Source organism: Pinus tabuliformis, chromosome 3_2 (genome assembly GCF_031772625.1).
Source record: "Pinus tabuliformis cultivar Carrire ecotype Pingquan chromosome 3_2, CPIR1, whole genome shotgun sequence".
In the NCBI taxonomy this organism is placed as follows: Eukaryota; Viridiplantae; Streptophyta; class Pinopsida; order Pinales; family Pinaceae; genus Pinus; species Pinus tabuliformis.
Window position 1 is genome coordinate 625,570,153 of NC_142302.1, and position 27,341 is coordinate 625,597,493.

Consider the following 27,341-nt stretch of genomic DNA (forward strand, 5'->3'; position numbering starts at 1 on the left):
TTTCACGAGATATTTCATATTCCAGCCTTTCCTTTGGATTTAGCCTCGGAATTGTTTCTTCTTTTAGCATGAGAAGAAAAGGCAGCGGGATGATCTTTAAGTGTGGGCATTTCCTATTCTTCCATCCTTGCTTCTTCTTGAATGCATCTTGCCATTAATTCCTCAAATCCGAGAATTACATTATTGTTGAGAAGAGTAGTCCTGAATATATACCATTCAGATGGTGGTCCTCCAAGAGTTGTGAGTGCCATTTCCCTGTCAGGAATTACTTCCCCAATAGATAGGAGATCGTTCTTGATCTCGGTGATTCTTAAGAAATATGCTTGCATACTTTCATCTTTGCCCTTCTTAATTTTCCTTCAGCTTATTTCTAAGAAACAAAACTTGATTTGCATCATTAACTTTAAATAAACTCACCAGTCTATTGTAGATTTCCTTGGAGGTGTTCAGCTTAGAAACATTGGCCACCAAGCGCTTGTTGATAGAGTCCCGGATGATCTTCTTTGCTTTGACTTCTTCGGATTTCCATTTGTTCTTGGCAGCAGCGGATGCATTTGATGGAGGCTCAACAATATTACCTCTCACATTGTCCGACACTTCCTGATCTTCTAAAGTCAGATCAAGAGACATCTTCTATCCGTGATAGTCAGACCAATGTTGCATTAATCGTTATCGGGATAATATCGGCACGAGGAAAAAAATGGAAAAAATCGTAATTATCAGGAAATAATCATTTGGTACAACTTTTTTTTTTTCAATTTTTTTAATATCTAAACCATCTACAACATAAAATAAATACATTGACACATAAATATGATAAAAGAACTAATATATAAGATGTTTAATATCATTTCTAGTGCTAAAATCACACATAACAGTGAATCATGTCCTAAATAGTAAGTCCTGACTCCTGAGTCCCAACTCAACCTCAAAATATCAACAAAAAATATAATAATGTATCTCATATCATGAGTCATAATGTCATATACAATGAAATGAACCAAATAACTGAAGTCTAATACTATTGATTTCCTTTGCCCCTCTAGATGTAGATGTCGGTGGAGTTGGCAGGTCGCAGTAGACTATGGAGTCTGTTGTGCTCTAGAAGCTGAAGAACTAGGAGCTACAAGAGGTAGACCATGTCCTCTATGTGTGACAGGGGTAGCTTGGGTCACCTCAAAAAAAAAAAAAAATCCCATGATTTTTTTGAAAAAATCGGGCAAAAAAAAAATTCCGAGTACTACTCGCGATATTCTCGTTCTGATGAAAAACTCGCAATAAAACGACAAAATCGCGATAATATCGTGATTTTCACAACACTGAGTCAGACTTTTCACGGAAGCTTGTCTTCGGCGAGGAAGAGTGTTGAGGACCCCATAGTTCTTTTTTTTTTTTTTTAGATAGCCTTGCCAACCTTCTCTTCGGTGATTGCTCTTGCTCTTGCTTGGGCTTTGTTTTCACCTCAACTCTAATACCATGTTAAATTATGGTATGTTCTATGCTTAGAGCAGTTTACTTATCTTTCTTATTATTATCCACAGATTAGCAATCACATGTATATAAGTAAAGTGCAGATAGAACATTAAACGATCAACAGAAAACAAGCCAAGACAAGAGATACAAGATGTGGCAGCTAGCCAGGGACAAACCCCAATATGGAGAAACCCTTTGATCAAATCTTCTTTTATCTTCAATAATTCAGCAGAGAGAAATAGTACAAAAATCTAATTTATATCAGCAGCAACAAACCCTAGATCAGCGGCATCAGCATCATCGGCATCAGCATCATCAGTATCATCGGCATCAGCCCTAAACTAGGGCAGTCAATATCTTCCAAACCGGAGGTCAAATCACCTCGATTCTTGTGCCAAAAATTGTGGATTTCCAAGGAGAGTCAGCTTCACCTACTGTGCAGTCAAGAGAGAGAGAATGTTGGTCAATGCTGGTCAAAGTTCCAATCTGCAGTTTGTAAACCCTTAGAAAACTGCGTCCTTCCTTCCCACGTGTGAGAGAGAGACCTATCTGCACAGGAGAGAGAGAGAGACTCTTTTCTGCGCAGGAGAGAGAGACTCTTTTCTGCGCAAAAGAGAGAGAGAGATGGATGAGAAGTGTGTGTCCAAATGAGGAGGAGACATCCTGTATTTATATGCAAACGTTGATGATGAATAGATGTGTCTGTTGGGCTTCTGAGCCTACATAAGTTGTTGGCCGACTTTGACAATTTGTCCATAATCAAAATAAATTCATATCTCCATAAATACTTATCGAAATCGGATGATCTTTAGATCAATCCTACACCTCTCGATGAGAGGAATCTAGATAAAATATTATCAGCCATGAATAAGGTGATCCTCATGGAGTTTGGCCCTAGTTGCCAATTTTAACAGAAAATATTGGCAAAATTCCTGAGGGAAATTTATCCTTCTCCACAAGCAATCCGGCCACTCAATCTGGCTATCCAAGAATCCATGTACAGATGTTGCGTATTCCTCTACTACAACTGCTCGAAACTTCCTCAAATTTGCCTCTAACACATTGTTTCTGCTCTGGAAGTTATCCTCCGCCCCTCTGGAAAATTATTTTGGCCTCCTACAATTGAAGTAACCTCCTCCTAAGCTAAATCGAACTGCCTCTACTAGTCCTCTGTGCAGGGCCCCTTCTGTGTACTGAAAAGTGCCTCCAACACTCCAACAAACTGCCACTGGAAATGTTGGATTCTCCTGCTCCAAAATTATGTTGCCCCTCTGCTACAAAACTCCCTCTCAGTGTACAATTGCGCCCTTGCTATGAATTACTGTAATTGGATGCTCAACACTTTTTGAGATGTGTTCGTCTCCAACCCCATTGACTTGATCTTATAATCGCTCATTGGCTCACCAACGACCATGATTAGATTGTCATCAACAGCTAAGATCATCTCAAACTCAATCTGTGTGAGTTTCTAAAGCTTTCTCACATTTCATTAATTAATCCTATTAATTAACTAGTTCTCTTAAGTTAAACTTAGGAAAAACTTAAATGATGGATAATTAATTTAATTAAGGTGTTTAGCAAACTTATGTCGCGAAACCTCTAGGTTTTGAAGATCTCTTGTTCTTAACTTCTCTGACACAAATTGAGACTAGAACACCTGTTCGATGCTACAAAAGCTAACACTCGTCAATGAAAATCCGAGAAGAGAAGGGGACATAGGTTGTGGTGACAGTGGGCCTTTGTCCCAAATTGTTGTTGTGCCCTCTAGCTTTAGCCTATATACTAGGCCTGCTAGTTTGTGCAGAAACATTTTTGGTGCCGTTGTTGGGGACACGAGACGTGCGTCTAGTTCCCATACGACATTATTGACATATATTTTGGCGATTCCTTTGGGGGAACGAAGCCCTAGTTCCTCATTGAACTCCAAAGTGATTGCTTGTAGGGTGAAGCAAGCATCTTTTTAGACATCTTTGAATTCACCATGGCGACTCCACAATTACTTGTTATGCAAAGGCCAAAGAAAAGCCTCACATTGCTGCTCCCCATGACGAATAAGGAAATGAAGATGAATTCGATCTCAACGGCAAATATCTCGATAAATATAGAGAATATTGTAGGCATTTCGTCAAAGAATGCACAAATGAAAGTCACTTACTCAATTTATGCATTAAGGGAAGAAGTGAAGTACATGAAATGCAACTCCAATACAAGAATACCCCTTCAGAAGAGCTATATGAGGATACCTTGCAAAGACACTAGGAGGTCAACATCTTTTGTGACATTGTGCAAGAGATACATGGTGACTTGTACCAAAAACAAGTGGGAGTCTCCAGCCTGGGTCACCAAGATGAAAGTATCAATGAAAGTCATGACCAAGTCACAAATAGTCAAGATCATAATTCCCAAGGCAATCCAGTGAAACAACTTATTGAAGAGTTTTATAGTGACAACAATGAATGCTCAATAGTCCACGATGAGGAACCTGACAAAGTTGGCCCTTTGATCCAGAAGATAGAGTTGAATGATATCCTTCATGAGGATCTAGGAAAAATAGATGTCATTGCTCCCTGAGAATGTGACCTTGGTAGCTTCACGCATGTAAACAAAGGGAAGTTGGAAAATTTTTATTATCATACCCCTAAGGATCCCATGGAACATTACCTCACTAGACAAGACCTAGATAGGAAATTCCTGAGATTGATCACCACATCATCCATCCTCTGTTTGTAGGAGAGGATACAACTCTCCAAGTTGGTGTCCTTCCCCTTGTCCATGACTACCTTCTATCATATGTGGGTATCATATTTTCTCGCCTTCCACCCTTGTGATCTTCCATGTCATTATTACGATCTTTGCCCTTTGATGTCTTGCATAACCAATCATAAGGGCAAGCGTTTTTATATTGACTCGCTGATATGTTGGTTGCACTGGCTATATGATTACATTTAGCATCTACATAATGTAACCATGCATGTTAGAGTAGGATGCATCACATATTAATTTTCGCGTTAGAATTTAATGTTATAGTATGTTATCATGCTAGATTAGGTGCATGTGAATTAGATTTGCATTTTAGAATAGATTTTATTTCCTGTTGATTTCTTTTTGTGAACTAACAAAAACATGGGCGATCAAAGGATGCCATCAAAACATTATGCCTCGTTTGTTTTGTTTGTGATGTGCAGGTAATGTGAAATTTTTAATCTATTGCAGCAACTGGAAATTGTTCTTCTAACTGATTAAAAATTAAGTGCAGTTTATTTGCTACAAAAAATAACGAATAAAATCACAACTTCATTTTTCACCATAAAAACATTGCGGAAAATAAAACGCTGAAATTTGAGAAATATAGAGCACACAAATATATGACCAGTTATTTTTGGACAATTGTTCCCGAAAAAACCCAATGCGGGAAAACCACTGCAATAGATAAGGGTTATATTATTATGCAACAGTGAAATAATATGAGTACAATTTATGGATGCCCAATTGGCTATCCAATCAACAAATATCTGACAAAAAATATTAGAGAGAAAATTCTCTCTCCACAAGCAATCCAGACACTTGGCTACCTTAGAAAACTGACAATCCATACCCTTGCGCAAGCCTTCTGTGTTGTCTCATCACAGACCCTCACATGTGTGGCTCGATTCAGCCTCTGATCAAGTCCTCTGCTTGTCTCTGCTATTGGAAGTGACTCTCCAACCCTTTGAAAGATTTTCCTAGCCTCTAGAAGTCGACCTCCTCTTAGCTAAATCAAACTGCTCATTGAAGCTACTGCGCAGCCCCTGCGCAACTTCACTGTGGAATACTTTTGTCACTTGTTGCTGCCTCTCCGGAATTGAAATCTCCTCCAGAATCACTATCTTTGCCCCTCACTGACTCTACTTCCCTTCTGGCTCGAACTCCTCTTCCCTACTCAGTTGCTACTGCTGGATAGCTCGATCTACCAAGGAAATCAATCTCTCAGTGTGTCTTGCTCCAACCCCATTGACCTCCTCTTATAATCTCTCGTTGGCTCACCAACGACCATGATTAAATCCTCATCAACGACTAAGATCATCTCTGAGTTGATCCATGTGAGTTTCTAGAGAAATCTCACCTTTCTCAATTAATTCATGTTAATTAATCACTTTTCCTAAGTTAGACTTAGAAAATATGTAATTATTGACTAATTAACTTAATTGACCCACCTCTAGGTGTTTTGGTCCTTGAATGAGACCTATAGATTGTCATGTCGAGACCTGTCGGATCTAGGTAAAACACTAGAGATCCTAGAAACTGCATATCCTTGAGGGACTAGATAGATAAGTCGTTGTCCTACATGGGAAAGTCCCTAATCATTGTTCTCCATTACGGACACCATGAACTCAGAGAGAGTAACTTTGATGCAAGCTTAGGAAGGGTAGCACGAGTGGGTGCCTTAGTAAACTTCAATGGCTGCGGTTGAACTCTGGCGTAAGTCCAAACATGTATAGCACCACTGCAATCCGGCCATGTTAGAACTCCCTTGTGAATGGCATATAGTGTAGGAAGAGAACAAACCCTTATGAAAACCACTAGATTCAAGGACGAACATATTGTTCATGGCCCAAGCTCCAGCCAAAATCTTCTTAGGTGGGCTATGAGCAAAATGTTGTTATTAGTGGCGTTGTTGCTATTACAAGCATAGACTTAACCTTATAGCCTCGGCTGGTTAAACCTTATTTGCAAGGCCTGACATGAAGCCTTTTCGTGGAAGCGGCAGACTGAATGTTCAGATTATGCCTTATCGCTAAAGGAACGAGTGGAAGGACAACGTGCTCTGGGAGTTATAATTTCGTAAGTTGAAAGGAGCGAACTTCAAGGGGGCGGGATGACGTGGGGTCAGGACATGATGGCCTCCACATGCTCTCGGCCGCTATTGCATGGCATAGGGCAGGCCATGGGCCAAGTCAGCCCGTACGATCCATCCCAGAGCCTTTAAAAGGGTGCAAAGGAGGAAGAGTCGAGCTTGAGAGACGGGAGACAGAAAGGTTTCCATCAATAAGCGTTCCGACAGTTGACGGTTGCCCGGAGGCTATTCCTTGGGTGCATGAAGCAGAGTGCACTTTAAAGAGTCAGATGATGCAGCTGAGATGCGGTGGCGTATACAGAAGGTCGGTAAGTCGTTGATTGGTGCTAGGTGATCCTACCAGATGCGCAAGCCTAGAAGTAAGCCCCTAGTGGTTTAAAAGCAAGGTAAGCTCAAAGCGCGTGGGGTGATGTGGGGATGGGATATAGTGGTACACAAGTAGTCCCGCCCCTTCTCCCATTGGTGCGGTGCGGCCCCACTTCACAGGTCAACCTGGCAGGCTGAATCCGAAACTTTCACTAGTGCAAAAAGGGAGATGAGCCAGGGTAACGGGAAAGTTGGGAGCAAGTGACGGCCCATCAAGTGGCTTGGATATATATATATATATCCAAGCCACTTGACGGGCCGTCACTTGCTCCCAACTTTATATATATTGGCGCATATATGTATGCTTGGCATTATTTATAAATAAGTGTGGTGTTGTGGAACACCCATGAATGGGTCAACAGCCAATAATTGAATGCCAAGTGGCACTAAAAGGTTGGCTAGGTGGGCATAGCGACGTGAGTTCCACGTGGCAAATTTGATGATGTGGCACCCTTTGATTTGTTGGCAATCCAAAGGATCATACCTTCTGATCCAGAGGTCAGATTAGGGTAAAATTTGATGTCACCAGAAACGTCTCACCGAGATGAACACAATAGTGACACTTATTTCCAGTTCTGAAGGCAAAAAAAAATTATAATTATTATTATCCAACATCTCTAACTATTATAAGGGAGATTGAATTAGCAAGTGAACACTTTTCGCTGAGATTAAGAGGGGGTGGGGGGAGTTTACAGGTGGTATCAAAGCATCCAGGTTCAACACTTGGACTGGATGGGCTATACTCAAGTCCATGCCCAATAATATGTTGAAGATGAGTATAGCATATTATTGGGCATGGACTTATTGTATAGCCCATCCAGTCCAAGTGTTGAACCTGGATGCTTTGATACCACCTGTAAATGCCTAGATGATGTTGAGGAAAGAAAAAATTTGCAAGGCAAGCAAAAACCAATTTTAGTCAGACTAATTTACAACAAGAGTTGTTAATTATTTGTTGTGCAAATATCCAACAATAAAGGGGCTAGTGGCAGCGCTGGGCAAGAAGAAAGAAAATTACTGAAGAAGTATCTGGTTCTGGAGTAACATGAGGATGTGTTTCCAACGGATGTACCTGGATTACCTCCTCATAGGGAGGTTGATTTCTCTATTGAATTGGTTCCTAGAGTAGCACCATCGTCCAAAGCACCATACCAGATGAGTGCTCCTGAGCTAGTTGAATTAAAATTGCAACTGAAGGAAATGCTTGATAAAGGTTACATACGTCCAAGCGTGTCACCGTGGAGAGCTCCAGTGCCATTTGTGAAGAAAAAGGATGGGACACTTTGACCCTGTATTGATTATAGACAACTGAATAAAGTAACCGTTAAAAACCAATCTCCTATGCCATGAATTGATGATTTATTCAATCAGTTGAGGGGGTAAACAATATTCTCCAAGATCAATTTGAAGTTTGGGTATCATCAAGTGCACATCAAAGAAGAAGATATCCATAAAACTACTTTCATGATAAGATATGGGCACTATGAGTTTGTAGTGGTACCCTTTGGGCTTACTAATGCCCTTGCCACCTTTATGTGCCTTATGAACAATGTATTGCACCATTATTTGGATAAGTTTGTCATAGTCTTCGTGGATGACATTTTGGTTTATTCAAATACCAAGGAGGAGCACAAAGAGCTTTACGCAACAATATTGTAATTGTTAAGAGAGAATAAGCTTTATGAAAAGCTTAGTAAATGCAATTTCTTCCAATCACAAATTCATTACTTGGGGCATATTGTCTCAAGGGAGGGAGTAGCAGTTGACCTAGAAAAGATTAAGGATATCATAGAATGGCCAACACTGAAGAATGTGAATGAGTTCAAATCATTCATGGGATTGATGGGCTACTATAGGAGATTCATCTAACACTTCTCCAAGATAGGCCATCCTATCACATCCTTATAGAGAAAAGGAAGGACATTTGAATGGAGAGTTGAGTGTGCAACAAGCTTCGAGCAATTGAAACAGTTGCTCACGAATGCACTAGTGTTGAGGATTGCAGATCTTGATAATGATTTTGTGGTATGCACAGATGCCTGCAAGGAAGGGCTCAGTGGAGTGTTGATGCAGGAAGGTCAAGTGGTGTGCTATGAGTCCCAAAAGCTAAATGAACATGAACAAAATTACGTAACTCATGATATGGAATTAGCTGCCATCATTCATGCATTGAAGATGTGGAGGCATTACCTCCTTGTGAGAAAATTCACACTTATGATTGATCATTGAGGGTTGAAGTACTTATTTGAACAACCCAAGTTAAATGCAAGGCAAGCAAGATGGCTAGCCACACTCAGTGAGTTTGATTTCGAAATCAGATATATAAAGGGCAAGGAGAACAAGGTGGCTAATGCACTTAGCAGAAGGATTCAACTGAATCATCTAGCAGTCTTAAGCTCTTATGAAGTGGATCTGGTGGAAAGGGTAAAAAATGCAGGACAACATGATGAAAAATACCATCAAATAAAGGAAAGGTTGCAACAAAAAGGCGAGGATTAAGGGTATCATCTCACAGGTGATGGTCTGATAAGGTTCAAGAATAGAATCTATGTACCAAATGGTGATGATTTGAAGAGGCTCATCGTGAGAGAATTCCATGATAAGCCATATTCAGGCCATATCAGGTACCAAAAGAGTCTCACAACCATTAAAAAGTTTTATTATTGGCCAAATTTGAAGAAAGTAGTGGTTGATTTTATTGCTAAATGCCTAGAATTCTAGCAACTGAAAGTTGAGTGCAGACATCCAGCAGGTTTATTGTAGCCTATTCGCATTCCAGAATGAAGTGGGAGGTGATCTCCATGGATTTCATTATAGGCTTACCAAGGACCTCTAGACAACATGATGCAATTATGGTGGTGATTGACAAGTTGAGCAAGGTGGCTCATTTTGTGGTGGTCAAATCCACCAACTCAGCTAGTGAGGTGGCTCAAATTTTCATAAGGGAGATTATGAGGTTGCATGGAGTTCCCAAGAAGATTATCTCAAACAGAGATGCCAAGTTCACTTCCAAGTTTTGGAAAGAGCTATTTGCAGGATTGGGACTGAATTGGCATTTAGTACTGCTTATCATCTGCAAATGGATAGACAAACAAAAAGGGTGAACCAAATCCTCAAATACATGTTGAGGATGTATGTAATGCACCAACAAAAGAAGTGGGAAGAGTATCTTCCACTTGTAGAATTTTCATATAATAATGGCTACCAAGAGTCCTTGAAGATGAGCCCATTTGAGGCATTGTATGGGAGGAGTTGCAATACTCCTATCAGTTGGAGTGATCTAGTAAGCAGGGTCCTTATTGGGCCTGATATGCTCAAAGGAATGGAGCATCTAACTCAGATCATCAAGCTGAATTTGAAGGTGGCATAGGACAAGCAGAAAAGCTATGTGAATCACCACAAAGTTCATAAAGAGTTCCAAGATGGGCAACATGTTTACTTGAGAATTAATCCAAAGAAAAGTTCCTAAAATTTTGGGTCATGTGCCAAGTTGGCACCACGGTATTGTGGACCTTTTGAGATCCTTGAAAGGATTAGACCAGTGGCTTATAGGTTGGCCTTACCTCCATAAGAAAAAGTCCATGATGCTTTCCATGTTTCTTTACTTAAAAGATATGTACAAGATTCTAATCATGTGATTGATTGGTTTGTGCTACAAGGGGAACCGGAGGGATAGTTTTAGCTAGAGCCCCTATGCATCCTAGATCGGTGGAGCATCGTGTTTCAAAATCAAGTAATAGAGCAAGTCAAAGTATAGTGGAGGCACTTTGGGCCAGAGTAAGCCACTTCGGAAATGGCTAACTCGATGAGGGAAGCATATCCTTTTTTGTTTGTTGGTTGAAGCAAATGTATATATATGTTTGTAAATAATGTATAAAGTTGTATAACTCTATAAATAATGTATAGAGTTTGTGACAACCCTACTTGGTTAACCTCATTTTGCAATGTAAATATTTTCATAAAGGAATTATGGGTTGAGTTATGGGACACGGATTACAGAGATTGAGGAGCGTAATTGCTTAAGATTTTAAATTGCTATGACAACCAAGGGGGCTGGTAAGTATGCATTTTATTTAAGCTGGAGCGTAGCATTAAAGAGGAGGTTTGACGGGAGTACAAGGGCCATGCTTCCTTTAAGAAAAATGCACTCAAAGGAGGACACAAATTAAATGAGGAGGACAACGTCGTTGAGAAGGTTATGCTAGAGCACGCAAGCGAGAGTGGACGGTTGAACTGCAATCAACAGATGAGGGCGTGGAGAGACGTGGCACAACCCCACAGGCCAAGAAGATCCTACACCGCTTGTCGAACAACAAGCGAAGAACCACCGGGACGAGAAGCAAGGGACATTGGAACAATAAAAAACTAGGCAGGAGAAGGTTGGGGGGAAGGAAGGAATGAACAAAGACGAAGGAGGGTAGCTCTGTACTTTGAAGGGTGGCAAAGAGACAAGCTCGGGCAACCCAACGCAGAAGAACAGAGAGACACAAAATTCGGTTGGCAAGAAGTCAGGAAGAAGACCATTCTATGTGGGGAAAAAATTGCCTCTTGAGTCCCCAGTATCCAGAGGGTGGATATGGTGATTCTCGGCAAATCCCAAAGGGTTAGGGTGGAGGAATTATTCCTGGGAAAATTCTTGGAGGAATTTTGGATGGCTTCTTTGTTGTGTGTTTTATTGGTTGTGGTTCTGGAGTCCCCCAAGCTGGGTGGAACCATGGTATTGAGTTTGAAGGGTGGAGATAGTGAGTCTCTCGATTCCCTGTGCATTTGTTGATTGCAACTCATTTGGAGGGTGGAGACAGTGAGTCTCTCAATTCCTTGTGCACTTGATTCTTGCAACTTAGTTGAAGGGTGGAGGGGGAGAGATCTCTGGAGTCCCTGGAGCAACCGAATGTTGTGGTTTATCCCTTGAGCAAAAAAAACCCCCAGTCTTTGGAATTTGGCTTGAGGGTGGTAGTTACAAGAGGGAATTGGCTACAGCTATATACGGTTGGGTGGAGAGTCTTAATTTTAGATTTAGTTGCCCAAAGATTTACAAGATAAGTGTTTCTTATTTATGTTTTCTGATAATAAATGTGTACAACATTTCTGGTTTGAAATGGTGCTATTGTGCAATATACATGACTGTATTACTATTATTACACAATTGACTAGCATATTGTGCAATGTTTAAAGGCATTGGAATAGCCTACAAGAATCCAGATTTAATTGCAATAATATTTAGCATGAGAACTTCTTCTTGTTACTACATGATAATTACATGGATGATAACTTGCATTGACATGGCTTATGTTACAAAGTGATAATGCTGAAGATTTCCTCCTCTCTTATCTTTATTAACTTGTGATCTATTATGGGGGACTTCACCAAGTGGGTCTATACACCCATTTTACTCAAGATTTGGTCTAATATATCAGTATGTTGTATTGTGTAAAGTGTGTCTTCTTGAGTCTGGATGCCTTGCTTTTATGTCCCTGCACTTTACGCAAGGTTGCATCCTTGCCATGCATTCTTTGATATGAAATTTCCCCAAGGATAGGAATCATGTTCCATCTGTTGCCTTGGTATTAGGATGACGGGGTAAACCCTTACTTGAATAACTGGTTATAGCCTTGTGTTGATAGTGGTTGGCACCTTGTCTAGGGTAATCATCCTCGGGTCCCTGCTAATAGCCAAGTTGCTTGGGAACCCTTTACAAGCTTTGTTTCTTGGTCCATCATACAAGTAGTGCCCACGTAGGAGCACATAATTACTTGTATGTTCGTCGTAGGTCTTGGGTTGTGTTGACCACTACGTGTCAACTACCCATAGCAGTACACCCCCTTTTCTTCGCAAAAGGGATAGCGCTTGATTGACGTGTTCGTGCCATTCGACAGTCATCGTCGACCTGATCATGTTATGTTGTAAACCCAGTCTGCATGTGTGAATTGTAAATAATCTTAGCAGAGTTGAGTCATGTATGTAAATTGCCTAGGTGGACCTAATTTTCTAGTGATAATCTACGTTTCGAAAGGTTTTTTGTCTCACCGATACATGATCGGCAGAGTTTTCCTTCAGCGTAACCCCAAAGCCGGAATGAATTTTGTCATTAGAATCTTAGAGGAATCCTAGTGTGTTGATCTGCTAGATTATATTTGGTCGCAGAACTGGGTGGTCCATGAGGGTCTATGTCAAATGGGTTTTCCCCCTTGAGATGTAAAATTGTAAAAGTCATGATGTAATGTGTCTTGAGGGTTAGAAAATGTTTTAATCCCCTCATAAGTCCTAAGTCCTAGGTCCTAGGTGATTTTTCCAAAGGCTAAGTTCGAGGATCCATTTAAAAATAAATTAAAAATTAAAAATTAAAAAATTAAAAAATAATAATAAAATAATAAAATAAAATAAAAACTTAAAAATAATAAAATAATAATATTTTTGAGTAAATAAATGCAGAATTTCAATTTTTTAATGCATTAAAAAATTCGACGGATGAGATTAAGAGATATCTTGATCCTCATCAACGGTCGAGATCATTTTGACGTGGATCACTCAAACTAGCTGTTGGGAATTTTTCCTTTAAATAGGGTGTTAGGGGTCATTTGAGATCAGATGGGATCTGAGAGTCTGGTGCTAAAGAAAGCTCTATTGTAGTCATTTTTTGTGCAATAAAGGAAGACTTTGGGGTTAAAAATCTTGCTGGTGTTACTCTTCTGGAAATGCTGTAAGATTGTTTTATTTTTTTTGCATAATTTTATTTTCAGCCATTGAGGATAGCTTAATGAAGATTGATCTAGGCACATGTATCTTGTCTAATCTTTGGGGTTTGAATGATAGTTTAGATTCTAAAATATAACGGCAGCTATCTCCATTTGATCTGGGTTTCACTATTGTTTTCTCCCTCTATGTTAATGGTTGATTTTAAGCTGTGCAGGAAATCCTTTTTTTTTTCAGATTACCGGGCGTTAGGGGAAGTTCTCGGCTGAACCAGCCAACTCCCGGATTGTGTTTTCTGAAAGAGCCCAGCGAGTTCTTGATCCCGGGCTTATCATTTGAAATTTTTTATGAATGCATGCAGGGTTTTCTGAAGTGTCTCACATTAAAATTAAATTCTGATAATACCACTGTGATTATTGACAAATCTAGCTACTAAAGAGCCTTAGATCTGTAAATACTGTAAATTTTTTAGTTGATTTAGTGTTTTAGTTTTGCTTCTGGCACATTTTACTTCTTGGTGTTATGTGTTGCCATTTCAGGTTGCAGGTATAGATCTTCAAAGTTTTTTTTCAGGGTTTCCAGCAGGGATAATTTTCAGCGGATTTTCTAAATTTCTGAGGGGATTTCGTGGTTCATCAAAACTGTTTTACTGCTCAAGATTTATTTTTATTTGCAGGAAGAAAATTTTCGAATTTTTTTTTTAAAGAGCAGGTTATTGCTTCACTCCCACGCTGCCATTTTCCTGTGGCATCCATCTTTTTTCCTCTAAAAGCAGCAACAATCACACTCCTTTCCTCAAACCCCGGTGCCACACTAACGCTCCAGCTCCAGCGCCTGCATGCAACGGCTCCCTCTATCTCACGCAGCCCCCTCAGTCGTCCAGCTGCTTAGCTGTTGTCTCTCTGCCTACACGCTGCCTCACGCTGTCCCTTCTTCTATCGTTCAGATCTTCCTTCCTTGTCTGCTGCATACACGTCCCACGCTGTCTCCTTTTCTCCACGTGAGCTGCTTGGCCACCCTCAATCCCTACAGTCCCTTCATCTGCTGCCAACTGCATGCGTCCTTCCAAAAACCTCTGTTCCTCTCCACGCTGCCATCGTTTTTCTTCAGCTCTCATTGTCCAAACCGCAGTTTCCATCATCGAACCTGCAAGCAACATTTAAATCCCTCGATTCAATCCAAACTTGCAGCATCCAAGCGAGCAGCTCCCTCTCCATGCGGTGTCTATTTCCAATCATATGCATGTTCATGTCTCTACGTAGCCATTGTCTTCTTCCCATGCACTGCTATAACCTACAAGGCTATTTCCAGCTGCTGCTTCATCGAACCATTCCGTTGTCCTCTGCCCGCCATCACTACCGGATCCGCGTGCCATTCTCCATACCTCCCGTGCGCAGTTACTTCACACACCTGCAGAAACAAAACGCCGGAAGAAGCATTCGATTTCCCTTGTTTATACATGGGCTATTCTGTTGTATTTTTTATTTACAGCATATAATTTTCGGGCTAGGTTTCTGCGTTTCAATTTTATCACATGCGTAGATAGGTTAATTTTCTTATGCGTTTAGTCTTATATCCGTTAAATCTTATTTAGTAGTGTTTTATTTTGAAGTTTCCCATTTCCTTTTTAATGTTTTATGTAGTTTAGTTCAAAATCTTAAATTTTTGTTTTAGATTAGTTTCATTTTATGTTTTAATTAAAAAAAATCAATAAAAAAAAAAAAAAAAAAAAATTCATAAAAAGATTAAAAAGTTTTTATTTTTATTTTTATTAGACTTCAGTTTAGATTTAGATTAGATTTTAATAATTTCAAGTTTTGTTTTTAATTTTAAGTTTTGTTTTAAAAAATATAACAATAAAAAATTCATAAAAATTATAAAACTTTAAAAAGCATAAAGAATTTCTTTTCTTATAGTTTAGATTTCGATTTAATTTTGTTAGAAGCAAATAAAATAAAAATGATAAAAGGTTTCTTTAGTTTAGAATAAATGTGATTTTCATTTTTTTTTAAAGTTTAGAGGTTAGTTTCGTTTTACTTTATAAAAAAAAAAATAAAAAAAAAAATAAAAAGCATAAAAAGTAATTTTTTTTTAGACTTTTTATTTTGTCCTATAGTTTGGAATTTTCTTTAGATTTAAAGTTTCATCTTTAGTTAGCTTAGTCTTATTTTATTTGAAAATACAAAAAATTTGGAAATATTTTGCCAGTTTCAGTCTTGCCTCAAGGATTTGCCTTGTTTGCAAAATATCTTTTCTGCTGAGGCTAAAATTTTGATGTGGAATTAATGTTTATCGTTTTTATGTGATTTAGCATGCTTGAATGATCATTTTGAAGATTAGCTACATAAATGTGATATTTGGTTAGCGTTTAAAATTACATGGTTGTGTATTGAACTTTATCTTTCGAAATTTTAAATTGTTGGAGTATCATTAAGCCGTTAAGCATTTGATAAAAGTTAATCTTTGTTTGAGCTATTTGATGGTAAACGATTATTGATGAATCCATATTTCTGCAACATTTGATAAATAATCGTTTAGTCATTTATTTCATAAGGCACTAGTCTATTTATTTAATAAAATCAATTAAGTGTTTGTTTCCTTTCGTGTCTCCCAACCCAACTGGTTCACAGTTGGTCATCCACTTTCCTATAGGGTCTACCCCCCTTAGCCGCAGGAGATAGGCTTAAACGAAGAGATCGGGGATCAGGGTGACAGCCCCCGGTCTGAGCGTTGTCATGACAATCTGTGCGACAACAGGTTGCATTGTGGTGTCTAGCGTGAGCATTGGAGGCCTTCCATGAGTCACCAAGTCTGTAGTAGGGGGTAAATGATAACTATCAGTGCAACTCTACCTCAAATTCCCTATCCCTAGAAAGGGAGTGCTTGTAAGCTAGAAATTTTATCTAGTATGTGCCTATCCTTAAGGCTCGTGCTTGTATTCGAACCTAAAAGAGGGAATTCCTATTTCCTTGGGGAGTGTTGATCTCCTTGTGGCCTTTTGGGCACCATGTGCTTCATGGTGTCTATTATATGCTTGTGGCACTCATTTGGTCCTTGAATGAGACCTGTTGATCGCCATGCCGAGATTTATTGGATCCAAGTAAAACACTGGAGATCCTAGAAACCGCAGATCCTTGAGGGACTGGATAGATAAGTCGTTGGCTTGTATGGAAAATTCCCTGATCATTGCTCTCCATTACAAAGACCATGAATCCGGAGAGAGTAACTCTGACGCAAGCTTAGGAGGGGTAGCACTAGTGGGTGCCTTAGTAAACTTTAATGGCCACTGTTGAACTCTGGTGCAAGTCTAGACGTGTATAGCACCACCGCAGTCGGTCCATGTTAGAACTCCCATGTGAATGGCATATAGTGCAGGAAAGGAACAAACCCTTATGAAAACCACCAGATTCAAGGACGAACATATTGTTCATGGCCCAAGCTCCAACCAAAAACTTCTTAGGAGGGCTATGAGAAAAATGTTGTTATGAGTGGTGTTGTTGCTATTACAGGCATAAACTTAACCTTATAGCCTTAGCTGGTTAAACCTTATTTGCAAGGCCTAACAAGAAGCCTCGTTGTGGAAGCAGTGGGTTGAATGTTCAAATTATGCCTTATCACTAAAGGAATGAGTGGAAGGATGACATACCCCGGGAGTTATAATTCGTAAGTTCAAAAGAGGAGCAAGCTTCGAAGGGGGCAGGATGACGTGGGGCCAGGACATGGTGGCCTCCACATGCTCTCAGCTGCTGTTACATCGGCGCACGATGGGCCATGGGCTAGGTTATCCTGTAAGATCCATCTTGGAGCATTTAAAAGGGCACAAAGGAGGAAGAGTCGGGAGACAGAAAAGTTTATGTCGATAACTGTTTCGACAGTTGATTGTTGCCCGGAGACTATTCCTTGGGTGCATGAAGCAAAGCACATGTTAAGGAGCGGGATGATGTAGTCAGTTGCGGTGGCGTATACGTAAGAATAGCAAGTCGTTGATTGGTGCTAGGCGGTCCCACTAGATGCGCAAGCCCAAAAGTAAGCCTTTAGTGGTATGTTCTATGCTTAGAGCAATTTTACTTCAATTTCTTTATTAGCCCAATATCAATATCCAATTTAGCAATCACATCATCATGATAGTAAAATGCAGATAGAACATAAACAATAGCAGTAGAAGACAAGCCAAGAAAAGAGGACACAAGATATGGTACTAGCCAGGGACAAAACCCAATGTGGGGAAACCCTTGATCAATTCTTCTTATCATTCTTCAAAAGTTCAGTAGAGAGAGAGAGTACAATATATAATATTCACTTGCCCAATCACAGTGATATCTGATCAGTCAAACAACAGAAACAAAAAGCCTTAACCAAAAAGTCAATGTTAGTCAACAAGGAAGATTTTGACCTCCAAAATAGCTCGGTCAAACTCAGTCAACACGGCCTCCAACAACAAGTCAAATCAGCCCAAAAACAGTCTGAAAATATCCAGTCAAACCTAGTCAACGAAAGTCAACACAGTAGCAAGCCCTACCACAGTCAAACCTGGTCAAATAGAGGTCAAACAACCTCGGTTTTCGTGCCCAAAACTGTAGTCTGCCTCAACGCTGGTGAAAACAACTCCCTGCAACTTTCGGTCAATGCTGGTCAATACAGGGACAACAAAAAAATAGTCCCTTCTTCGCAGAGAGAAGCCTAAGAAGATCTGTACCCAAACAATGAAGGAGAGAGAAGAATGAATTTGTGAGATGCCAAAATGAGGAGGAGGCTCCTTGTATTTATATGCAATGTTGTGGGCTTGAGGGTGCAAATTAAATGGTTGGCCGACCTTGACAATTTCTCCATAATCAAAATAAATTGATCTTTAGATCAATCCTACACCTCTCGAAGAGAGGAATCCAATAACAATATCAGTTGCCTCGTATGAGTTGTCCAAGGTGAAGTTTGGCCCTAGTTGCCAAATTTAACATTATGCCTTATCACTAAAGGAATGAGTGGAAGGATGACGTGCCCCAGGAGTTATAATCTCGTAAGTTCAAAGGTGGAGCAAGCTTCGAAGGGCGCGGAATGACGTGGGGCCAGGACATGGTGGCCTCCACGTGCTCTCAGCTGCTGTTGCATTGGCGCACGACGAGCCATGGGTTAGGTTAGCCTATAAGATCCATCCTGGAGCATCTAAAAAGGCACAAAGGAGGAAGAGTCAAGAGATGGAAAAGTTTCCGTTGATAAGTGTTTCGATAGTTCACTGTTGCCTGGAGGCTACTCCTTAGGTGCATGAAGCAGAGCACACGTTAAGGAGCGGGATGATCTAGTGGGGTTGCGGTGGCGTATACGTAAGACTAGCAAGTCGTTGATTGGTGCTGGCAGTCCCACTAGACGTGCAAGCCTAAAAGTAAGCCTTTAGTTCTTTAAAAGTGGGTTTAGCTCAAAGCGTGCAGGGTGACATGGGGATCGGATATGGTGGTACACACGTAGTCCCTCCTCTTCTCCCATTGGTGCGGTGCGTCCCCATTTCATAGGTCAGCTTGGCGAGACAACCCTAGAACTTTCACAAGTACAAAAAGGGAGATGAGCCAAGGGTAAGGAGCTAGGGTAACGGGAATGTTGGCCAAAAATGATGACCCGTCAAGTGGCTATATATATATATATATATATATATATATATATATATATATTGGTGCATATATGTATGCTTGGCATTATTAATACATAAGTGCGGGGTTGTGGAACCCAAACCCATGAACGGGTCGACAATAATTGAATGCCAAGTGGCGCTGAAAGGTTGGCCAAGTGGGCATAGCCACGTGAGTTCCACGTGGCAGGGTTGACGATGTGGCACCCTCTGATTTGTTGGCAATCCAAAGGATCATAACTTCTAATCCAGAGGTCAAATTAGGGTAAAATTTTATGTCACTAGAAACATCTCACTGAGATGAACACAATGGTGACACTTATTTCCACTTTCGAAGACGGGAAAGAAATAATTATTATTATTATCCCATCTCTCTAACTGTTATAAGGGAGATTGGATTAGCAAGTGAACACTTTTCACTGAGGTTAAGGTGGGGGGTGTTTACAGGTGGTTGGATTCAATTTGCAAATAGAAAGAAGGGTTTCAATAGCAAAGGAGGAGAAGATCTATTTTGCTTGAGTCAAGGATGAGGAAGACATCATTTTCCTTTGTTATCACCATGTTTTTTTGGAGTGGGGATTGATTTTCCTCAATCGTTTATGCATTTGTAGCAACAAGCATCAATTTCCCCCTTTTTTGTAGTTCTTTTATTTTTTCATATCATTTCCTTTATTCATTAGTGTCCCCTCATCTTGCTAGGAGAGACTGTACCCAAGCTAAGGTGCAATAGTACCCAATCTACAAAAATTCTCACTCGGGTGCTTAGCCAAACATGTAGGTCCTCCAAATGCGAGTGCAATTGGAGCTTATTTGAAAAATGCACACCAAGAAACACAAGAAGTTGAAAAATTTCAAATTAAAATTTGAATTCATTATAAATTGTAATTTATTATTTTATGCACCGTCACCCTCTAAAATATATATTATAATAATTAATTTATAATTTATGCTTCTCATACAAGTTGAAGTCCCAACGCCTTAATGACATGGTCTATGTTTACTACAATCTCCAATTGTGGGTGAGGCAACTTCAAAAAACACCACACATGGACACCATCTCATTGGATGGGATTGACACTACTACTACATGGAGGGTTGAGACCAAAAGGCCTATCATAGAATCAGCCCCTGATTGGTTAGAGAGGAGGCACCAAAGGAGGTAACATGGGAGAGAGAGGTAGAGGAGGAGGAAACTATTGAGACAGGGAGTGAGTTAGTGCCACCACCTTTAGAGACTTAGACAAAGCGAGTTGGACTTAGCATTAGCACTAGTAGAGGATGTCAGAGTCTACCTCCTACTTCTTCTAGAGAATATCAAAGTACAATGCTGGCCCTGGGCCCTTCTTCATCTATAGGAAAAGCCATTTCTAGAGCCATTGCCTTTGCATGTAAAAGTGGCAAAGTAAATCACTAGTTTATGTATCTAATTTCATTGTAGATGACTCATGATGATAAGATACATTATTATGTTTTTCGTTGATATTTTGAAGCTGAGTTAAGAGTGAGTCAAGACATGATTCAATGTTGATGTGTGATACAGTAGACATCTTGTACATATTAGTTCTGATTTCATATTTAAATGGCAATGCATTTATTTGATGTTATTGTTGTTTTAGATATTTAAAAAATTGAATATATATATAACCAATATTACCAATATATAAATTTTAATTTGACCAATATTTTTCTTTTCCAAATTTTTGATAATTTTTTCACTGACACAATATTAACTCTCTATATATAAATATCCTTTCTCCTATTTTGAAAATTTTTAAATATCCTTATCCTACTTTGAAATTCTTTTAAGATGTCATTTCAGAAAATCATACCCATTCTGGAAACCTAAACTGATATGATGTTAGATCCATTTTCCTCATATAGGCACCTCAAATTTGGCATATGTTTGGGTTTTCGGAATGGGAATGAATTTCTGAAATGACATGTGATGTATCCAAAATTTTGACAATTTTTTCACCAACACAATATTAACTCTCATCGACACAATATTAACTCTCTCTCTCTGTGTATATATATATATATCCTTTTTCCTGTTTTGAAATTTTTTGAAGATGTCATTTTGGAAATTCATACCCATTCCCTAAACCCAAACATATGCCAAAATTTGGCATGCCTATATGAGGAAAATGGATCTAACAATAAAGGAAAAGAGTATCTAATCCACTTAATATTGGATCATTATGAGTTCCATGTGTCGGAGATCTAAATCCTTCTCACAGTCTTGGCTTCTTCATCATAGAGAAGTGACTCCCTGCAACGGAAGATTGATTGATTGCCTTTACAAGTCTAAAACGTCTAGAGAATATTGAACCAGAATTTTCTGAGGGTAGTGCTCTCAGTAGAACCCATGGGTTGTCCATAGAATTGTCTACAGGTGTGCTTGCCATGACAGATATAGTACTGACTCTTTTGTTTGCTACTACAGTCAGAGACAGCCAATAGAAATTTATTGGAACCCATCCAAGATAATCTTTTTAGCTGCAGGGATGCTTTTGTCTGTGGTTCTAGTTTAACTCCATGGCTCGTGTAACTAGGCATCGTAAATTCAATCCTTGTAACCCGATGGCAGAGTTGAAATCTGAAACAGTGGAATGAGAATGTTTCTTGATTTTCTGTCCTAGGTGGCTTTAGCCAGCTCTAGATTTGTGTTTGTTAATGGAGTTCATAATGATCTTGGTGACCTACTGCAGCAATCAGCTGCAGTATAAAATAGGTTCCTTGTGTCTCAGGTTTTCAGCCTTGTTTCCTCTAGGTTTTAGTTCATGACCATTCATGTCCACAGTCCAGAGCTTTTTCTGTTAGTCAGTTCTTCTGTCATTTATCTTCGATGTTACCTTATGTGGTTTGGGCCAGTATGTCTGGACTGACAGATAGAAATTTTCATGACCATTTGCCTTCTTTATTCACAACTAAAAGACAAAAACACATTCGGAAAGGATGACAAACCAGAATTGATGTTCCAGAAAGTAAGTTCAGTGTAGCAAAGCTGCCTTCAGCAGCTGCAGTCTCAACTTCTGCCTGCCTGGCAATGCTCAAAAACACTTCTTGCAAAGTCGAAAGACTCAACTGAATGTCTGAAATCCCTAGCTCGTCTTGTCTGTCTTGCAGTTCCGCAAAGAAATCCTGAAATCGATGGAACTCTTCTTAGTCCCTGGTCAATTTCTAAATACCTGCTAGACTACTTGATCATTTGCATTACCAGAAGATTGCAATATTAAAAGATTTTTGAAGTCAGGAATCGAATGCTTCTGAATTCAGCATATACTTTGACCAAACAAAAATAGCTTCAACATGATAGAGTACAAGGAAACGTAACAGTAAATACTAAATACTAAATAGTTATATAGATCATTTAGAAATATATACCATCAACTGTTGCTCTTTTTCACGGGGAATGATAAATGTTATGTAGGCTTTGTTCTCTTGCTTTGGTTCTACATTCAAATGCTGCCAAGTAACATTCACCAAATATTTATTAAATTAGAATAGAGATCGAAGAAACGGTTGTTTTAGAGAGGAACAGATTAGAGTATGCATGTACTTGCCTGTCTAAAGAAATGTTTCACTGGCTCACTCTGATGTCCACTTCCTTCTCTTAGCAAGGAATCATTCCCTTTTTGCAAGAAATTATTTCTTGTTGTTTCCTTTTTCACGCTTACATTTACAACAAATCCAGCCCCAAAGCGGGATTTCAACCGAATTGAAGTGCCAATGCATTGTAACTTCCCTCTGGCCATGATGGCTATTCGATCACTCAGTATATCAGCTTCTTCCATTGAATGCGTGGTCAAGACTATGGCCCGATCTTTCTTAGCATCCTCAATGATGTCCCATACATATCTCCGTGTAACAGGGTCCATGCCAGTAGTCTGTACAAATGTATATCAATCAATCCAAACAAAAGATGTTCTGTAGATTCTGTCTTAATGAATGTGCGTAACAAGTTAAGTCTTTTCTATTTTTCTTTGAACGATATAGGTCTCTCATCCCATAAATAAGTAATCAGAGGAAGTAATATACCAAAGACTTTACAGGTCAAGATGCTCAAAATCATTTTCCTTGTAGCATTACTTCATAAATAATTTAAAGTTTTAATGTTAATCTAGAATAAGAAGAGAATTCAACATAGAATTGTAAAAAGAAACACAATAGGGAATGAAAAGCACGGGTAAATTTATTTACACACGGTTCTGCTTAAAATAGATAATCATATGACAAGGAGGCACCTAAAGATGAGTAAACAAGTGTTGAGAAATGGCAACAAAAAATTCCAATTTAATTTGTCCTTGAATTAAACTGTGAATTATATTTGAATTCTATTCTCATAGCAATTTAAAATAGTTAAATTAAGTTTATTAAACTTACTTAACTTAGGAAATTCGAGTTGGAAGTCTTTTGGAAGTCATGTATATGTTCTCTCTACTTTGTAGGAGTCCAGTGTGAGTTAATTGTGAATTGTAAAATAGAAGACTCGGTTTCATGAGTCAGTTCAGTTAAATTAGTTCTCAAACTGATTGAGAGAATTAATAGTGAGTTAACAGTCAATGGTGACACTAATGAACTCCACCAGTGCTACTCTAATTAATTGAATATTTACTCATCAGAAACTCATGCATGTTGATTCTGAAAAAAACCCAATTGAGACTAAAGTGCAGAGACAGTGTACTATTTGTTTTAGATTTTTCTGAGTTGCACTGATAGTACATGCAATCAAGAACTGATCCTTGAGGGATTGCGCTATTTTTAGAGGCTTTATTTCCCTTTAAATACAAGCTATCATTGATAGGAATTACACATTGGAATAGAGACTTGGAGAGCTTGTGAATTGGCTAAGATTTGGCCTTGAGCTTGCTTATGAGTTGGAGATTGAATTTGTTGAGTGTTGGGATTGTTCTAGAGAGAACAAGCATTGTAATTTCATCTTGATTTTCCGGATTAATACAAAACATATAGTGGGGTTTTGCACTGTAGCTTTCCCTGGATATTTATTGTGTTATGTGCCTTTGATTCTCTTCTTCTATTGATTATTGTTTGCTCGATGTTTATGGGCTTCAGCTGTAAAGAGTTGTTAAAATTGGCAACTAGGGCCAAACTCCATGTGGGTCACTCTATTTATGGCAGCGGATATTTTTCTTAGATTCCTCTCGTCGAGAGGTGTAGGATAGATCTAAAGATCATCCGATTCCGACGAGTATCTATGGAGATATGAATTTATTTCTAATTACTTGACAAATTGTCAAGGTCAACTAGCAGCTAAGTGTGTGGCACACATGCCCAGCGTTTCATATAAATAGAAGAGAGGTTGAGTCATTTGCAACTCATCTCATCACTCATCTTCTCTCTCCTACGCATTAGATGAGCCTCTCTCTCTCACACGTGTGGCTGAAGAAGGAAGACGCAGATTTCTGGTTAGGGCAGCGTTGACTTGGGTTGACCTAGCTGCAGGTGGGCAGATTGGATAGCGTTGACCAGCGTGGAGGCCTTCTTGACTGCGGATTGGGTTGGGCAGCCTCTCCTAGGCTAGCCACAGTTCTGTTCAGCACCTTTGACCAGGTTTGACCACCCCTTTGACCAGCGTTGACTGTCAAGGAGCTGCTGCAGGTTTGACCAGACTTTGACCAAGTGTTGACTGCTGTTTGACTGAGGTTTGTGGACTGTTTTGGGCTGCTGAAGACAGTTGTTGAAGACCGAGTTCTTCAAGTTGACTAGAAGTCAATCCGGGGCTATTTTGACCAAGTTTGACTTTGCTGATTTAGGGTTCTCTGTTGCTGTTATAAAATTACAGAATTTTGAATTGTACTATTTCTCTCTGCTGAACTATTGAAGATAAAAGAAGATTTGATCAAAGGGTTTCCCCACATTGGGGTTTGTCCCTGGCTAGCCACCACATCTTGTGTCTCTTGTCTTGGCTTGTTTTCAGTCGATCATTTAATGTTCTATCTGCATTTTACTTCATGTTGTGATTGCTAATCAGTGGCTAATAAAAGTAAAAGAAGTAAACTGCTCTAAGCATAGAACATACCATAATTTAACATGGTATCAGAGCTGAGGTGAAGACAAAGCCCAAGAGCAATCACCGAAGAGAAGGTTGGCAAGGCTATCTTAAAGAAATCATGGGGCCCTCAACACACTTCCATGCCGAAGACAAATGCGCGAGAAGTCTAACTATCACGGATGGAAGATGTCACTCGATCTAACATTAGAAGAGCAGGAAGTGTTGGACCATGTGAGAGGCAGAATTGTTGAGCCTCCATCAAATGCATTTGTTGCTGCTAGGAACAAGTGGACAAAGGAAGAAGTCAAAGCAAGGAAGATCATCCGGGACTCTATCGACAAGCACCTAGTGGCCTATATTTCCAAGCTGAACACCTCCAAGGAAATCTACTATAGACTGGTGAGTTTATTTAAAGTTAATGATGCAAATCAAGTTTTGTTCCTTAGAAATAAGTTGAAGGAAATTAAGAAGGGCAAAGATGAGAATATGCAAGCATATTTCTTAAGGATCACCGAGAGCAAGAATGATCTCCTATCTATTGGGGAAGTAGTTCCTGACAGGGAAATGACACTCACAACTCTTGGAGGACTGCCACCTAAATGGTATATATTCAGGACTACTCTTCTCAACAATAACGTAATTCCTAGATTTGAGGAATTGATGGCTAGATGCATTCAAGAAGAAACAAGGATGGAAGGGCAAGAAATCTCTCTGCCTTTTCTTCTCATGCTAAAAGAAGAAACAATTCCGGGGCTAAATTCAAAGGAAAGGCTGGACCGAAGGGTGGAAGAAAAGGACGATGTTACAATTGCAATAAAATGGGCCACTATGCGAGGGAGTGCCCTGATAAAAGGGACTCACACCGAGACGATGATCAAAATCACTCTCAAGGCAATCAAAGGAATGGCAGGTCAAATGGCAGAGGTAAAAGAAATGCCAGAAATCAAGGAAGAGGACAACCCTTCAAGAAGGCAAGAAACTCCAGGTATGAATCTAATGTTGTTAACAATAAGCAAGATAAATATTATCTACCAGCGGCCCTCTCTACTACTGCTCCCCCAGACTCACTGGGAAATTGGCTTATTGATAGTAGTGCCTCAGGGCATTTCACTGGTTACAAAGAAGCTCTCTCTAATATAATAGAGAAGGAGACCAACCTGGAAATTGTTCTTGGGGACAACTCAAAATATCTCGTAAAAGGAGTAGGGAATGTCACTCTTAAATTGAATCAAGGAAATACAATTCATTTACAAGATGTATTATATGTACCTGATCTAAAAAAGAACCTGGTGTCCATTTCGGTAATGGAAGACAAAGGCTATAAGGTGGCCTTCTTCGATGGCAAGGTACGTGTATGGAAAAAGAACTTTAAAGATGCTTTCACTCTTGGGTTTCGAGTTGATTCATTATATCAGGTCGAAGGAAGTCCGCTGGGTGTCATGTCTTGTGACACATCTCTTCAGTCCGAACTATGGCATCGAAGGTTTTCTCACCTTCATTATAAAGCTCTACCCGATGTAAGACAAATGGTGACAGGGATGCCCGAGTTCCGAGTAGAGCAAGAAGGTGTATGTCCGGGATGTGCCAAAGGAAAGCTCAAAAGGGGACCATTCCCCTCAAGCCAAAGCAAGACCTCCGATATATTACAGTTGGTTCACTTAGACATATCTGGTATGATGCCTGTGAACTCCTTGGGAGGATATTTATATTACCTCACTTTTACAGATGATTATTCTCGCAAGACTTGGATATACTTCTTGAAAAAGAAGGATGAAGTGTTTTCCTGGTTCTGTCATTTCAAAGCCTTGATCGAGAATCAACCCGAAAAGAAGATCAAGATCTTAAGGACTGATAATGGGACTGAATATGAATCCAATGAGTTTCATGACTTTTGCAATGAGGCTAGCATTAGGAGGGAGACTACTACACCATATACTCCTGAGCAGAATGGTGTGGCGGAAAGGAAGAATCGTACGATTATGGACGTTGTCTGTGCTATGCTCCATGATCAAAGTCTTCCAAAGTTTCTATCGGCCGAAGCTACAAATACCGCCATATATGTACAAAACCGATGTCCTCATCAAGCATTGGGTTCCAAGACTCCCGAAGAGATGTTCACTGATACGAAACCTGACATATCCCATTTTAGAATTTTTGGAAGTCTTTTATATTTTCATGTGCCGAAGGAGAAAAGGAATAAATTGGGTGCATCTCGAAATAAAGGAATCTTCGTGGGCTATAGCGAAAATACTAAGGGCTATAGAATCTATGTGGTTGGTCAAAGGGAAGTCAAGATTAGCCATGATGTCACCTTTGACGAAGATATGGCTCTTGGCAAAGTTGAC

At 39.5% G+C, this 27,341-nt stretch overlaps 1 protein-coding gene across 1 annotated transcript in view; it reads right to left on the bottom strand.

The window, feature by feature from the left end:
- Positions 1 to 27,341, bottom strand: part of LOC149182184 (ABC transporter A family member 2-like) — a 184,946-nt gene that overhangs the window by 67,903 nt on the left and 89,702 nt on the right. Inside the window, exons 13-15 of the mRNA XM_089416793.1 lie at positions 22,547 to 22,870; positions 22,368 to 22,448; positions 21,948 to 22,124 (exon numbers count right to left, since the gene is read on the bottom strand). Coding sequence (XP_089272919.1) covers positions 21,948 to 22,124; positions 22,368 to 22,448; positions 22,547 to 22,870 — 582 coding nt within the window. The remainder of the gene's footprint in view (positions 1 to 21,947; positions 22,125 to 22,367; positions 22,449 to 22,546; positions 22,871 to 27,341) is intronic.